A 15,978-nucleotide genomic window follows, 5' to 3' on the forward strand; every position below is an offset into this window, starting at 1 on the left:
ATTACAGTAATTGGCTGTCAGAGGCTGGCGCCTGCTCTGCCTCTGAGGGGGAGTATGAGCAGCTCAAGCTTTGATGTTCCACACGCGGGGGAGTCCCTGTCCCCACCTTGCCATTTGTCCCCAGCCTAGAGACGTGTCCCCATGTGCCTGTGGGGACACGGAGCCTGTGAGCCACACACACACGTGGGCGTGTGCCTCTCTCCAACCCCAAATTATCTGGTGGTTGCAGCAGCCGGCTGGGAGGTGAAAGCCTCAGGCAGAGTCTGGCCCTGGCGGGGATGCTCTGGAGCCCTGTAGATTAAAGGGGTTGTAGATTGAGGGAGCCCTTGACCACAAGGCTCCGGCCGCAGGGTGGACACGCTGGTATGTGAGCAATGCGGGCGTTCCAGCAGGACAGACAGAGCCTGGGCAGCTCCTCCAGCACAAGTCGGGCAGGCAGGACCCTGACCATCCCCTCGGGCTGGGGGCTGCTGTGAGACACGGGTGTCCTCAGGTATCCTCCTGGCACCGTGGTGCACGGGCCACCAGGCTTGTCCCACCACACCGGGACTCGGTGCCCAGGGACATCCCGGCACGAGCAGCGGCTCCGGAGTCGTCACACCAAGCAATAAGCACAAATGGTGATGGTAACCCCAGTGCTCAGGAAAACGAAGATTATCTCAGTGCCTCTTATCTTTTCCAGAGGCCTGGGATTAGGCTGGGGTGACGAAACAGTGCAATGTCCGTCTGTCTGTCTGTGCCGTCTGTCTGGTGTCTCGCTGCGCCTGTGCAGGGGCTTGGAGGAAGCAGGGAGGGGGCCTGTGTGGGGGTCGTGGATTAAAGGAGGAGAGGTCAGCACCAGTGTGGCATCGGTGTTGGCACTGGGATTGGGATCAGTTGGCTGGGACAGCTTGGGGCCCCTCGCAGCCCAAACCCCCCAACCCCACCATGCAGTGGTGGTGCACGGGCAGAGCTGGGGCTGAGGGTGGCTGTGTGAAGCCTGGCTTGGCACTGGATCACAGGTGAGCGGCCTTTGGGGTCTGCCCCCCTGTTGCCCCAGGCAGTGCCATCTCTACTTGGTGGGGAACTGGCAGCCGCTCCAACCGGTTTGTGGGTCTGGGCGGTGACACCTCCTGCCCGAGGCCTAATGGAGGGCTGGGAAGTGCTGGTACGGACGCCAAGGAGCAAACAAGAGCCGCTTGTGTCCTGCTGGGCACGGAGCCCAGCAGCCAGAGGGGACAATGTGCTGCTCCCATGGCATGGGGCCATGGGGGGCCAGAGGCTGGGCTGGTGTTGGAGCAGTCACCATGAGCTGGAGGGAAACTGAGGCATGAAGGTGTGAATGGACCCCACGCAAATGATGGAGCAGAGGGTTCTGGCAGTGATGGCAGAGATCTCCTGGTGCCTGGGCACCGGCTCCTCCCCTTTAGCATGCCGGGCTGGGCCCCGGTGCTGCCGGGGGCACGTCCTGCCTGCCCGCAGCGGCGGGATGCGCTCTTGCACCTGGGTGGCCTGATCCTGGTCCCCTGCGTCCTCCTCCGTGGGAGCAACCGGGATATTAAGTGTCATCGCTGCAGGGAGAAATACAAGGGGAAGAATCCCGGGAAACTGGTTCTACCCCTCCATCCGGTGCCGGCGGCAGGCCGGCGGCTGCGGCGGCGCTCCTCCCTCGGCAAAGGCATAAAATGCCTGCCATGGTCCCGGCAGCCGGCACTGCGCGGCAGGAGGCGGCCAGGGGAGCAGGCAGCGAGCCATGGCCTCCATGGGGATGCAGGTGCTGGGCATCGCCCTCTCCGTCATCGGCTGGTTGGCTTCCATCCTCTGCTGCGCGCTGCCCATGTGGCGGGAGACCGCCTTCGTCGGGAACAACATCGTGGTGGCGCAGATCATCTGGGAAGGGCTGTGGATGAGCTGCGTGGTGCAGAGCACGGGGCAGATGCAGTGCAAGGTCTACGACTCGCTGCTGGCCCTGCCACAGGACCTGCAAGCCGCCCGTGCCATGCTGGTGGTGGCCATCGTCCTGGCCATCCTGGGCACCCTGCTGGCCGTCGCCGGGGGCAAGTGCACCAACTGCGTGGAGGACGACACCGCTAAAGCCAAGGTCATGATCCTCTCCGGCATCATCTTCATCGTCGCCGGTATCCTCATCCTCATCCCCATCTCTTGGTCAGCCAACAGCATCGTGCAGGACTTCTACAACCCGCTGGTCTCTGACTCGCAGAAGCGGGACCTGGGCTCGTCCCTCTACGTGGGCTGGGCGGCCTCGGCGCTGCTGCTGCTCGGGGGGGGCATCCTGTGCTGCACCTGCCCCCCCCGCGGGGAGAAGCCCTACTCCGCCAAATTCACGGCTGCTCGCTCGCTGCCGGCCAGCAACTACGTGTAGGTTCCGCCTGCCCGGAGCCCCCGGCCGCTCCGGGGAGGGGGGAACCTCCGGGGACAGCAGCGTCCCCGGCTGGGCTGCGACCGGCCGGGCGCCGGGGTGGTGCGAGGGGGCGCAGACAGAGCCGCCTTTGTTCCACCGGGATTGGAGCCGGTTCTTTAATCTCGGCTGAGACAGGGGACAAGGAGATCCTGTCCTGGCTGCCCGCGGTGGGGGTCCTGCTCCCCCCGGAGCATCCAGCTGAGGCATCTTCTCCGAGACACCGCCTGATCTCCCGGGGCATTTCCTGGCTCCCGGTATCGGGGTGTGCCATGCGGTGACACAGCTCCCGAGAGCCCGTCCCAGGCTGCCAGAGGCTCTCCTTCCCTGCGTGAAGCTCCCCGGGACGTGTCCGTCCCTCGGGGTGGGTGGCGGTGTCGGTGCTGCGGGGACAGCCAGCCTGTCCCACGCGCTCACAGGGACGTGGTGGCTCTGCAAACCCCGGCAGGGTCTTGAGGGGTGACAGGGGCTCTCACCTGCCTATTCCCTAAATTTTGACTGTGACCTACTTTCAGGGCTCGGAGCGGCCGTACAGTGTGATTTCTCGCGGCAGCTCCCCAGGGCGGGGGCATCATTATCCTGGGAGTGGGAAGGCAGCGGCCGGGCTGGGAAAACCGGTCAGGGAGGCGGGACCGGAGCGGAGCCGTGCCCCCGCACGGTGGGGGGCGACTCCGGAGCCGACCCCATCCCTCTGCCCACGGAGGGGTGCCCGGGGCCGGGAGTGGGTTCTCACGGTACCCCTGCTGTGCTGCCGTCCCTCCCCTGTTCAGCCTTCCCGCATTAAACGGCAGCTGCTCAGACCCCGCTGTGCCTCGTGTTCTTTATCCCCTCCAGCCCCCGCCTCGGCCGTGGGACAGCCCAGCTCCCGTGCCCTGGGCTCCCGTCCCCCGGAGAGATCACCCAAATCTGCTCTTCGGAGCCTCTTGAGACCCCCGCCGCCTGTTCCAGCATCACTGGCCGCCCCCCTCCGGCACCGGCCGCGATCTTCCCAGGCGGGCGGGAGGAGGCGGGGGGCGGCCGGGGCGGCTCGGGGCGCGCTGGCCCCGGGGCCATCCCACAGCCCCGGCTCCGAGCTCCCCGGGGTTTGTCTGTCTCGCCTCCGGCACGGCAAGTGCTCCTCTGCCTTGGGAACATCCTTCCTTCCTTCCTTCCCACCTCGGGCTCCGTGGGGACGAGGAGTGACTCCGCCTGCCTCTGGATCCTCATCTGGATCTGAGGGCTGGAGGACTCCCGGCTCCCCAGTCTCTCCACTGGGCACGGGAATGGTGGGGAATGTGCCTGTAACCCTGTGGTGCCGGTGGCCAGGTGGGAACGTGAGCACAACGCTCTGTCGAGCATCCCTGGGGATCCACGGAGCCACCGCCTGTCCCCTGCACCCCGTTTTGGGTGTCTCGTGTGGCCCAGGTCCCGCTGGCTGGGGAGGGGTGCCTGGGATGGCTCCCACCATCCCTGCCCCTGCCTGCCGGGAGCACGGGGAGAGGGGCTGTGATTTTGACCCAAAGGGTCTTTCATGGCCCAGGGGACGCAAAGTCCCAGTGCTGGGTGTCCATCGGGCTCCTGAGGGATAAAAGGTGCTGGGTGAGGAGTGGGGATACAACGGGAGAGGAGAGGCTGGAGAAACTGAAACTGGGACAGGGGAAATGATGGTGAAACCTCTGGCAAGAGCCGCAGGGTGTGCCAGGCACGACCGATACCCGCTGAGCTCGGGGCCATAAAACCCTGCTGGTCGCAGCTGCCAAGCGTGGCACAGGCACCCATGGGTGAACTCTGCTCCGTGAGGGGCTGGTCTGGCTTTGGGCTGAGCCAGGGCCACAGCAGTCACACGTGACCATGCTGGAGCTGCCAGGGTGCCCAGTATGTGTCCCTGTACCAGCCACCCCTCTCTCAGGGATGCCATCTGTGGTGACCCCATAGCCCCTCACCAGTGTTTGCCTTCCTGGGGCTGCTCCAGGATGGTGCCATGGAAGGTGCCAAGCGCTAGACCTGGGACTGGGGCAGAGCTGAGCTCTGACCCATTTCCGTTTTCCTCTGGAGAGGAGATCCCGGGTCCAAAGGGCACCAGAGCACGGCTGTGAGGGTGAAACCAAACTGGGAGCAGGCAGTGCTGAGTGATGGGGGGGCTGCCTTCCCTGCCCTCGCCCCTGGCACGAGACTCGTGGCCAGGGGGGCTGAGCACCCGTGGTGGAGTGGGACGTGGGGTGGGCACTGGGGGATGGCCACCAGGGCAGGACATGGGGTAAGTGTGGGGCAGGGGATTTGCACTCTGGAGCTCCCCATCCTGCTCCCCTGAAGCCATCCTTTCCCTGGCACTTGCCATGCCCTGGGAAGAGGTGATGGCAGGGACTGTACTGTGGGGACAGTGCAGGGGCTAGTGTGACACATGGGGGCTCCTGCACCTTGGGCACATGTGGCACTTGGTCCTCATGTGCCCCATCCTGTCCTGCAGCACTGCCCCATGCCACTCATGTCCCTGTGTCCTTCAAGTCACCATGTCACTCATGTCCCCATGCTGACCTGCAGCCATTCCCACCCTGGTGGGGAGCAGGTCACAGCAGCTGAAGCCCACGCTGTCCCTGGCTGAGGGCTGTGCCTGTGACACCCGTGCTTGTCCCCGCAGGAGCTGTCAATGGCCATGATGACAATGCAGATGGGAGGACTGATGATGGCCGCGCTGGGCTGGCTGGGCTCCATCCTCACCTGTGCCCTGCCCATGTGGAAGGTGACGGCCTTCATTGGCTCCAACATCGTGGTGGCCCAGGTGTTCTGGGAAGGGCTGTGGATGAACTGTGTCTACGAGAGCACGGGGCAGATGCAGTGCAAGGCCTACGACTCCCTGCTGGAGCTCACCTCTGACCTGCAAGCTGCTCGTGCCCTGGTGGTCACCTCCATCTTCGTGGCCTTCTTTGCCTTCTTCATCGCCCTCTCGGGAGCTGACTGCACCCGCTGCGTGGATGACAATGGCACCAAGAGCAGGATCTCTGCAGTGGCAGGTGTAATCTTCATCATGGCCAGCATCATGCTGCTCATCCCCGTCTCCTGGTCTGCCAACAGCATTGTCAGCAACTTCTACAACCCCATGGTGCCCGAGGCCCTCAAGAGAGAGCTGGGGGCTGCCCTCTACATCGGCTGGGCCTCCAGCGCCCTGCAGCTCTTCGGTGGGGGCGTCCTGTGCTGCTCGGGATCCCAGTCCCAGCAGGACCCCTACCCCAAGAAGTACAGGGCTGTGAAAAGCTGTGGCCCCATGGGCTATGCCATGAAGGACTATGTGTGACCACTGTGCCCAGGTGGCAGCCCAAGGCAGAGCACCACCGTCCCTGTCCTGCATCCCCGTGCCACCCCCTGCCCCAGCACTGCCTCCTCCCGCCCATCCCCTCTCTGGCTGACCCCCAGCACAGTCCCCAAATGTGCCTGTCCCCAGGGCAGGGACTATAAACATCCTGGTGCCACCAAGGCTGCCTGGGCTCGTTTTGAACAGCGCGGTACGGGGAGGATGGTGACGCGTCCCGGGGGTGCTGTGCCCTGTTCCAGCACCTGGAACATCCCCATCTTCCCACGGGGATCAGCAGTAGCAAGAAACGGTGCTCCTGGCATTCCCTGCAGCAGGAAACTGAGGCAGGGAGAGGATGCTGGGAGCCAAGAGAGGCACAGGGGGACACCAAGTGCTCTGAGCCCCCATGGACGGGGAGCAGATCCCAGAGAAAGGCTGAATCCCCACTCCCAGGCTCCAGCCACCCTGGAGGGTGCATGTTCCCATTGCTCTGGGAAAAACACAGCAGGCAGACAGCAGGGACAGCTTTATTGAACAGGCAAGTGCAGGGCTGGGGACAGCCACAACCACCAGCTGCCCAGGGGAAAGTGCTAGAGACAAACGGGGAGGGAGCAGCAGGACAGCTACTGATGGGCACAGGGACCCCAAAACATGGGGGACGAAGCAGGAGGGTGACAAGAGCCATGGGGAGGGCGAGTATGGAAGATGAGGCATGCCCTGGGTGAGCGACAGGGACAGACACAGTCCTCACACGGAGGAACAGCTCCTGAGGGGATGGATGCAACTTGTTCTCCAGGAACATGGGAACAGGATGAGCAGGAACAGGTCTGAGGAAAGGAAAAAATGAAAAGAACCCCAAATATTCCAGCAAGAGATTTGGGTAAAAAACTTCCCAAGGGAGCAGTGGAGGAGAAATTGTGGAGGCAGCCCATCAAGGGGCTGGAGGAACAGGCTGGGCAGGCAGTGCTGGGTAGGGAGAAGCCACCAGCTCCCCAAATCTCTTCCAAACTCATTTCCCCACCCAGACCATTAACTACAAAGCTGTGGGAAAATGAGAGATGCAAGCAGCTGTTGTGGAATGAAAGGCAGATGTGGCACTTGGACAGCCCGTCCAGCTGGGAGCCACCTTGGCATTGCTGCTTTGACTCTGGATGTGGAGGCTCCTGCACCTCAGCACTGGGTCAGTCCCTGGGGAGGATGAGGATGGGGACCCACCTCCAACAGTCCCCAGGTAAAGACTCTGGGGGTAGGAGATGAAGAAGAATCCAGATTTTGACCATGAGTGCTGAGGTGGGTGAAGTGGGGAGAAGACAACCCAGACTGGACATATCTTGGAGCAGCCATGTGGGTCTGTGAGATGTCATGGTGAGCGTGAGGTGTTGGGGGCAATACCTGAATGTCAGAGCTAAAGGTGGTGCCCAGGAGACCCTGGTGAATCCAGGAGACCCTTCCCGTGCTGAGGAGAGACAAGGACCCCAAGCCCAGACCTCGGTGAGAAGGTAGAGAAGGAAGGGAAAGGGGAAATTTCCCCCAAATACTGTCACCCCCAGCAGCTGCCCTTCTGCAGGAGGGGGTCACCGGGCTCAGTTTTATCAGGGTGCTCACACTTCCCTCCTCCCCCAGCTCCCCCAGAGCCATGCTAGGTCTCAGTCCTCCTCGAGGTGGGGGACAGGGCACTTCTGGTAGATGTAGACGATTCCAGAGATGTAGCCATTGCCCCGGGTGCTCTCCTCCTCGCTGGTGGCCCTCTCCCAGTACTCCACCTCCTGGGCCAGCAGCTTCTGCCAGGCTCCGCTCCGCTCCAGCTGCCCCAGCGCCGCCTCCAGCTCCGCCTTGTACCGCAGGTTCGAGGGGTTGCTCCTCGTCGTCAGGCACAGGAAACCGCCTGTGGGACAGGAGACAGGTAACACTGACACAGGGTGTCCCTCGCTGGGGACATCCCCCGGAACGGGGACACGGGGAGACACTGAGAGCCTGCCAGGAGCCAGCGGGCAGGGGACAGGGCATGGACAGGGCATGGACAGGGGATGGACAGGGGACGGACAGGGGATGGACAGGGGATGGACAGGGGATGGACAGGGCACGGACAGGGGATGGACAGGGCACGGACAGGGCATGGACAGGGGATGGACAGGGCACGGACAGGGGATGGACAGGGCACGGACAGGGCATGGACAGGGGATGGACAGGGCATGGACAGGGCATGGACAGGGCATGGACAGGGGATGGACAGGGCACGGACAGGGGATGGACAGGGCACGGACAGGGCATGGACAGGGGATGGACAGGGCACGGACAGGGGATGGACAGGGGATGGACAGGGGATGGACAGGGGATAGACAGGGCATGGACAGGGGATGGACAGGGCACGGACAGGGGATGGACAGGGGATGGACAGGGCATGGACAGGGCACGGACAGGGGATGGACAGGGCATGGACAGGGGATGGACAGGGGATGGACAGGGGATAGACAGGGGATGGACAGGGGATGGACAGGGGATGGACAGGGCATGGACAGGGGATGGACAGGGGATGGACAGGGCATGGACAGGGGATGGACAGGGGATGGACAGGGGATGGACAGGGGATGGACAGGGGATGGACAGGGGATGGACAGGGCATGGACAGGGCACGGACAGGGGATGGACAGGGCATGGACAGGGGATGGACAGGGGATGGACAGGGGATGGACAGGGGATAGACAGGGGATGGACAGGGGATGGACAGGGCATGGACAGGGGATGGACAGGGCATGGACAGAACACGGACAGGACATGGACAGAACACGGACAGGGCACGGTCAGGGGAGGGGCGGGATGTCTCGCCTGAGCTCAGGCTGCACCGGTGCTGCTACTGCCACCTCCTAGCTTGTCCCGCTGCCCAGACCTGGCAGTGGGCAGGGTCAGGGACCCCGTGCCACCGCCCGTCCCTGCAGCAGGGACAAGGCCACGTCCCAGCCGTGCCACGGGTGCAGCGTTCAGCAGGGGACCCACATCCACCGGGGCTCGGTGTCCCCACCATGGCGGGGGTCCCGGCGGGGAGGGGAAGCCTCTCCCCCCTTACCCGGCTTGGTGACCCGCAGCAGCTCCGGCAGCACCGTGCTCGGCACCTGCCCCTCGCCCAGAGCCCCCACCAGCGTCACGGCGTCATAGTGCTCTGCGAGGACACGGGGCGTCACCGGGGGTCCCTCCGGGGCTGCCCCCGCCCGGTGCCGGCCCGTCCCCTGCGGCCGGTCCGCCCCCCGTTACCTGCGGGCGCGGGCAGCGGTTCCCGGCCCAGGACACAGAGCCGCAGCTCCTGGTACAGCCCGGTGCTCCGCGCCCGCTCCAGCATCCCCGCGCTGCCGTCCACGCCGTGCAGGCAGCGGAACCCGCGCCGGTGGAGCTGCGGGGACAGAGGCACCGTCACCCCCGCCCGTGCCGCTGTCCCCGTCCCGCCCCGCCCGTGCCACCGGTACCTCCCGAGCCACGAGCCCGGTGCCACAGGCCACGTCCAGCAGCCGCGTCCCCGCCCGCGGCGCGAAGGCGAAAGCGAGCGAGGCGGCGGCGAGATGCGGCGCCCGGTACTCCAGAGCCGCCACATCCTGCGGGGACACGGCGGTCAGCGGGGACAGCCGCGGGCCCCCGCCGCTCCCGCGCCCGCCGTGTCCCCGGGCACCTGCTCGTAGCGGGCGGCCCAGCTGTCGTACAGCCGCAGCCGTTCGGGCAGCGTGGAGCCCCGGTGAGCCGCGGCCACCCTGTCCCGGACGGCGGGCGGCAGCCCCATCCCGGTACCGCTCGGTACCGTCCGGGCCAAGTGACCCGCGGCGGACCCCGCGCCCATTGATCCACGGGCTCCGCTCCGGCCACGCCCCCCCGCCCTGGCCCCGCCTCCCTCGGGGCGCACCAGCTCCTCATTGGCTCCTCGTCCCGCCCCGGCCACGCCCCCGAGCGCGGTGACCCCGCCCAGGACCGCCCGGAGAACCCCATTGGCTGCCGGAGCTGCCCCCGGGGTGTCGGGAGCGACCAAGTGCGCCCGGAAAAGGGGGGGAACGGCCAGGTGTCCTGAGAGCCGAGCGCGTGTCCGAGCGGTGACCGAGTGCCCCAGGGGGGTGACAGGTCCAGGGGTGGTGACATCAAATGCGGGCGTGACACCGGAGCGCGGTGGGTGCGGCACCGGGAGCCCCGCGGCTGTCGCTGTCCCCCAGCAGCGCTCGCTGTTTCTGCTGCTCTGGCACCTTTAAGGGTCAGTTCCCATTGCGTCACTCATGTCCCAGGCGAGGGGACAGTGTCCCGGACGGGTCACCTCCTGCTCGGCCCTGGCGCCAGCGCCACACGGCCGCGGTGATGCGCTGTCACCTCCATCCTGCACCCGCATCTCCTTCCTCCACTCCGAGCGCCACCAGTGCGGCCACCACTGTGTCCCACCGTGTCCCACCGTGTCCCTCCGTGTCCCACCGTGTCCCACCGTGTCCCTCTGTGTCCCACCGTGTCCCACCGTGTCCCTCTGTGTCCCTCTGTGTCCCACCGTGTCCCACCGTGTCCCTCCGTGTCCCACCGTGTCCCACCGTGTCCCACCGTGTCCCTCCGTGTCCCTCCGTGTCCCTCTGTGTCCCACCGTGTCCCGCCGTGTCCCGCCGTGTCCCACCGTGTCCCACCGTGTCCCTCTGTGTCCCTCCGTGTCCCTCTGTGTCCCTCCGTGTCCCTCCGTGTCCCTCCGTGTGCGGCAGTGACAGCCCGGGACTGTCCCCGGGAGGAGGCCACCTGTCCCCGGGGCAGCTCTCCTTGTCCTGCCCGGCCTATCCCGCCCGCTCGGGGGTTCTGGTCCCTTGGGGACAGGACAGGACAGGGCAGGACAGGACAGGACAGGACAGGACAGGGCAGGACAGGGCAGGACAGGACAGGACAGGACAGGACAGGACAGGACAGGACAGGAGCGGGCAGGACAGGACAGGACAGGACAGGACAGGACAAGACAGGGCAGGACAGGGCAGGACAGGACAGGACAGGACAGGACAGGAGCGGGCAGGACAGGACAGGACAGGACAGGACAAGACAGGGCAGGACAGGGCAGGAGCGGGCAGGACAGGGCAGGAGCGGGCAGGACAGGGCAGGACAGGAGCGGGCAGGACAGGACAGGACAGGGCAGGACAGGACAGGACAGGACAGGACAGGACAGGACAGGACAGGACAGGAGCGGGCAGGACAGGACAGGGCAGGACAGGAGCGGGCAGGACAGGGCAGGACAGGACAGGACAGGACAGGGCAGGACAGGACAGGACAGGGCAGGACAGGGCAGGACAGGACAGGACAGGGCAGGACAGGAGCGGGCAGCTGGAACCGATGGTCCCCAGGGTCCCGTCCAGCTCCGGGTGTGCCGTGGGTGCATCACCTGCGGCGGGTTCGGCTTTTGCTCAGAGCAAGAAGCACCGCTGAGAGCAGCGGCATGCACGGGAGGGCAGGATGTCACATCCAGAGCAGAATTCCCTGGAATGCCTGATCCACCGCTGAGAGCAGCGGCATGCACGGGAGGGCAGGATGTCACATCCAGAGCAGAATTCCCTGGAATGCCTGATCCAGGAGCCCAGCATTGGTGGCGTTCCGTCTCCAGCTCCGTTCTCTCCCTCGGGCTTGCCTGGGAGGTCACTCCGGGGGTCCCCGGTTAAACCAGCTTTGGTGTCGCAGCGAGGACGAGGGACAGGCTCCGGGACAAGCCAGAGCTGTGCCTGTCGCCTCTGGCTGTTTCCAGCAGCGAAACACACGGACCCAGCCGCTAATCAGTGACGGATTCAACCGCTAATTAATGTCGGGACGAAAATGAGGTGCCCTGACGTGTTAAGTCCAATCTTAAGGCAGGAATCAGACAGCACACCAATGTGATGTGGAACTGAGACTTTTATTTCTTGCTCTTGCATTACTTATATAGTTTTTGCCAAGCATCTAAAAACAGAATACAAACTTATAGCTCTAGTTTATAACACTGTTTTCGTTCTTCTCTAAACACGTTACTGTCCTTATCTTAAAGCAAATTACTAGATGCTTGCAGACCTTTGTGTGATCCTTGTTCTTGCTCAACGAGCAGGAATACTCATCACCTTGTTTTCTTTGGCAGTCTGCTGTTGGGGTCCGCACGCTCTGTAAGCCAAGCACACCTGCAAAAGCCTCAACACTGACGAAGCCGGTGGCCTCGTCACCTCCTGTCCCCGTGTCCCCCGTGTCCCCCGCTGCCGTGCCCTCCCCTGGTCACACGCGGGGACAGCGCTGGCCCTGGAGAGGGAGCCCTCCACCCGCGGCTCGGAGCCTCCCGGAGCCCGCCGAGCTCCTGCGGGGGCGGCACGGGCTGGCGGCGGCCGGGACAGCGGGGACCGTCCCTGGGGACACAGGGATGGCTCCCGCGGGGGCTGCAGCCCTGTGACAGCTCCTGACACCGTTCCTGGGCATTCTGTCCCCTCTGCTGCCGCCAGCGTGGGCCCAATTCCTGTCCCTTGTGCTCGACGTCCCCGGGAGGGCTGTGGCCTCCAGCGAGGGCTCTCACAGCCTCCTGATGGTTCCCAGCACTGAGTGAACCTTCATTTGCAAAGCAGTGCTGGGATGCACTGCCAGCACCCCGTGTCCCTGCTCTGCCGGCCCCAGGGCTCTGGGACCTTGCCTTCTGCAGCCTTGACCCGCACGGATCCAGCCCCGAATTTGCCGGTGCTTTCCCCAGCGCCCCTTCCCGCGGCTGGCTGGCCGTGTCACAGCACAGCTGTGCAAACATCTGCACCCCGTGCCACCACCGTGCCTCTGGGCTGCCTGGGACCCGGCACGGCCCAGCCGTGGTGTGCACCAGACCTGCTGCCAGCGTGGATGTCCCGGGCTGTCCCTGCTGAGGGCAGGGGACAGTGGTGGCAGCAGGTTTTGGCAGGTTGTAGCTGTCCCGTGGCCAGTGGCGGTGTGAGGCTGGACTTTGTCCTGACACGTGGCGTGGTGCTGGCGGGCTTCCACTGGGTCCACAGGACATCCCTCTCCCGTGCAGGTCCTCGGGGCGCTCTCCTTGTCCCCTGCCTGGGGACAGGGGTCTGTCTGTGCAGTCACGGGGCGATGGGACCCTGGAGCTCAGCTCAGCTGCCCTGCTGGAGGAACATGTCCCCCCAAGGCAGGGGCTGAGCCCCCTGAGCCCCCTGAGATCTCTGCTGGGACCTCACCTGCCCTCCCAGCCCAAGGAGCTGCTGCAGGTGTGGAAGGGGAGCTTAGGGGGGTCCCTTGCCTTCAAATCTGCCACTGGGCTGGGACTGGGGTTGGGAAAGCCAGGTCTGTGCTGGCATCTCCAGGGTGGGCAATGTCACCTGGCACCAAACCTGCCTGCAGGTCCCTCCTCCGGACTTTCCTGGATCCCCAGGTGAAGTGTGTGGTGACATTGGTACCCTGGCAGGTGAGCTTGCTGTGCTCCTCCATCAGTGCAGGTGTGTCACCTGCATCCCATCCTCCCACACCCCCAGGACGTGGTGCTTCCATCCCTTTTGCATTCCCAGTCCTTGGTGCTCTCTTTCCCTGAACTCCCAGGGTATGGACTGCACCCTCCCTTTGTGCAGGACACACAACACACAACACATCCCCTCTGGGACACAGCAGTCCCACGCCAGCACATCCCAGGGCCATGGTGCTCCCACCCTGGTGACATTCCCATTTCTCCTTGTCCCCATCCCAGATGCCAGTGGCTTCATTCACAGGGGGTGCTCTGGCTGCAGTTCTCACCTGAGCTCAGCCTCTTCCTCACCTCTGAGCAGCCCCACAAACCACATCCACACCCCCAGCTCATGGACCTCACTCCGTGTCCCCCCTGCTCCTTTTCCCTGACTGGGGACTTCCCACCCTGGCCATATCCAGAACACCCAGAGACCTCGGGTCCCACCCACCGCGCATCCCCCGTTGCTTTGTCACACCCCATCACTCTCCGGGCCCATCTCCTGTCCCTCACAGCCCTTCCCACAGCCAGGTGAGCTCCTCCGGTGCTGCCTCCCTGTTCCCATTCCCACGGGCAGTGCCGTGACATCACCGACACCTTGGCACACCCCAGGCCGGTGACTCAGTGTCCCTCTGGAACTCATCATCCTTCGTGGAACAGCACCCTCGTGACCAGAGTCCTTTGTGGAACAGCACCTTGTGACTCAGTGTCCTCAGGTCCGCCCCAGGAGCTCCCTGTTCCCACCCTGGCACACGACGTGGCTGGCTCGTCACATCCTTGCCTCTCCTGGCTCTGCAGGTGTGGCTGCACCACCCCTGGCTCGGTGTAATCCCACCCCCCATGTCCCCAAAGCCCCCCGAGCACCTGCCCTGCCACCAGCCTGGCCACCCAGAGCACTCTTTGGAGACAGCCCCGCTCCAGATCTCCTCCCCTGTTCCATCCCTGCATCTTGGGAAGTGACTGCCACCTCCTGGGAAGAGCAAGGGACAGGCTGGGTGAGATCCAGGAGGTGGAAGTTAAAGTCAATAAAGCCCCGCTCCGTAATTAGGTGCAAACCTTCACTGAAGCAGGAGTTAATGAGGGGATTAGTGGCTATAAATAAACAAAGGATTTCTTGTGACTTGTAAAAGATGACTCCGTGCTTTCGGGAAGGCTGGCTGCTCTCCAAGTGATCTCGGTGACCCCAGGGCAGGTTGGACCTTACCTGTTGAGGTTCATCCTGATGATCCTAAAGCACTTCACCTAAAGCTCAAGCCACCTCAACTCTGTCTGCATAAGGGCTGAGGTGGTGTTGGGGTATCTGAATCCTAAAAAGCAGTTTGTAGCTTCCTCCACCAACTCCCAACTCTATGGATATTCAGGAAGGAGGATGGGCTGCAGTGTCCAATTGTTGTCATTTATTTTATCCCCAGGCTCTTGCAGTATTTCCTGGAGCCCAGTCCTTCCTTTCTCGGGGACATCCCTGAATCCCAGCTCTGAGCCCAACAGAGTGCCATTGGCAGGAGGGATGGAGAATCCTGTGCTGCTTCATCCCTGCCCATCCCACCCAAATGAGGATTTGAGGGGGGGTCCCCGTGGGAGTGAATCCAAAGAGGTCAAACCATTGTCACTTTCTTGAGCTGAACCTGAGCTGAGCTTTGCCAGTTCTAACTGGAAGCAAATCACCAGACTTGGAGCATGTCACACAGCCAGGGAATTACACAAGTGCTTTGGAGTCAGAGCAGTGCAGTGGGGATGTGTCAGCAGGTTGGGTGATGATGACCATGGACTGAGAGTTCCTAGAATCCTAAAAAGCTTTGGGTTGGAAGGGACCTTAAAGACCAACTCGTTCCCTACCCCTGAGTTCATCCATCCTAGAGCTCAATGACATTTGTGCTTGTTTTTGAGATGATGTCAACCAATCGCTCCTGGCTGTTGAGTCTTGCCCTCCCTGTGCCGAGCATTTCAGCTCTGGAGCACTTGACCAGAGGATTACATCTTTGGATTTCCTGGCTGGAGCTGCTCTGAATGCTCTCCAGCCTATGTTGATCCAAATGGCCTGGCTGGTGCTGGTGCTGGGTCTGTCTGAAGCTGAGTGACAGCTGGAGCAGGGTGTGCAGTGAGTCTCGAGGAGGAGGAGGAGGAGGAGGAGGCAGAGCAGGGGAGTGAAGGCTGTGGGCTGGAGCTGCTGTGTCACAGCTCCCGGGCAGCACGTGTGAGGGAGGGTCCTGCAGAAACAGAGATAAGTTCAGGGAGAGGCCAGGAATCCAGCAAAATGGAAATCTTGGGAATTATCTCAAGAACAAGGAGGAGGAGCCCAGACAGCGGAAACAACTTTAAATCATTTGAGACAGGGTGACAGGAGTCTGGGCAGAGGCAGCACGGCCTGCTGGCTGATGGATTGCCCAGGCTCCAAAGGGAAGGTGAAGGTGACCACTGGTGGCCCATGGTGGACCCTGTGGTTCTGGGCAGGTGTGACCATGGCTGGGTCTGGCGTGGCTGCTTGGTCACCTTCCTTTCCTACATTGAGTGGGGAGTGCAGGTAAAGTCCTCCCACAAGGCTGAGCTCAGCTGGGCTGGGCTGGAGGCACAGGGAGCCTGGATAAATCCTGTAATTCCAAAAGCCTGATTATGGGCTTTTGTCTTACGGCACTTTGAACACCAGCTGAAGAAATCTCATCTGTGGATTATCTCAAGTAACAATTAAACTGGGAGCTCACATGTGTTCAAAGGGTGGATTCAGCTTGAATTCATGGAAGAAAATTCCCCCAGGGATTATCACAACCAAAGGCTCAGCTCTGGCTCGGGGGGTCCATGAAAACTGCTGTAAGCTGGGAAAATATTTGAGGCTGTGTCACCCTGTGTGGGTGCTGTGTTTCTGCTGTTGGGGGTGAAGCTTTGGGCACTGCC

The 15,978-nt window shown here is 63.2% G+C and overlaps 3 protein-coding genes across 4 annotated transcripts; 2 read left to right on the top strand and 1 right to left on the bottom strand.

Annotated features, from left to right (window-relative positions):
* The first annotated feature begins 1,655 nt into the window (after positions 1-1,655).
* Positions 1,656-2,462, top strand: LOC111937918 (claudin-4-like). The gene has a single exon (XM_023939491.2). The coding sequence runs from the start codon at positions 1,733-1,735 to the stop codon at positions 2,360-2,362; it is 630 nt and encodes a 209-aa protein (XP_023795259.2). The 5' UTR covers positions 1,656-1,732; the 3' UTR covers positions 2,363-2,462.
* A 2,556-nt stretch (positions 2,463-5,018) lies between these two features.
* On the top strand, positions 5,019-5,724 carry LOC111945302 (claudin-3-like). Its single transcript, XM_023947989.2, has one exon. It carries the CDS (start codon positions 5,025-5,027, stop codon positions 5,667-5,669), a length of 645 nt encoding a protein of 214 aa, XP_023803757.1. The 5' UTR covers positions 5,019-5,024; the 3' UTR covers positions 5,670-5,724.
* A 453-nt stretch (positions 5,725-6,177) lies between these two features.
* On the bottom strand, positions 6,178-9,555 carry METTL27 (methyltransferase like 27). Of its 2 annotated transcripts, XM_086859445.1 has the most exons (5): positions 9,325-9,555; positions 9,125-9,250; positions 8,916-9,051; positions 8,731-8,823; positions 6,178-7,551 (listed from the first exon to the last, which is right to left on the bottom strand). In XM_086859445.1, the coding sequence occupies exons 1-5, from the start codon at positions 9,487-9,489 to the stop codon at positions 7,313-7,315; spliced, it is 759 nt and encodes a 252-aa protein (XP_086715571.1). In that variant the 5' UTR covers positions 9,490-9,555; the 3' UTR covers positions 6,178-7,312. The 2 variants fall into 2 exon arrangements, with proteins under 2 accessions (XP_086715571.1, XP_086715572.1); XM_086859446.1 differs by lacking the exon at positions 8,731-8,823 and having other exon boundaries at positions 9,325-9,528.
* Between the last annotated feature and the right edge of the window lie 6,423 nt (positions 9,556-15,978).

Source organism: Cyanistes caeruleus, chromosome 21 (genome assembly GCF_971803275.1).
Source record: "Cyanistes caeruleus chromosome 21, bCyaCae1.hap1.1, whole genome shotgun sequence".
Classification (NCBI taxonomy): Eukaryota; Metazoa; Chordata; class Aves; order Passeriformes; family Paridae; genus Cyanistes; species Cyanistes caeruleus.

Bases quoted from the DNA above. Each gene is read 5' to 3' on its own strand.
- LOC111945302 (XM_023947989.2), top strand. From the start codon at position 5,025: ATGGCCATGATGACAATGCAGATGGGAGGACTGATGATGGCCGCGCTG.
- METTL27 (XM_086859445.1), bottom strand. From the start codon at position 9,489: ATGGGCGCGGGGTCCGCCGCGGGTCACTTGGCCCGGACGGTACCGAGC. The intron at 9,052-9,124 runs GTACCGGTGGCA...CTGTCCCCGCAG, and splicing joins CCGGGCTCGTGGCTCGGGAG to CTCCACCGGCGCGGGTTCCG. The intron at 8,824-8,915 runs GTAACGGGGGGC...GTGTCCTCGCAG, and splicing joins ACCGCTGCCCGCGCCCGCAG to AGCACTATGACGCCGTGACG.
- LOC111937918 (XM_023939491.2), top strand. From the start codon at position 1,733: ATGGCCTCCATGGGGATGCAGGTGCTGGGCATCGCCCTCTCCGTCATC.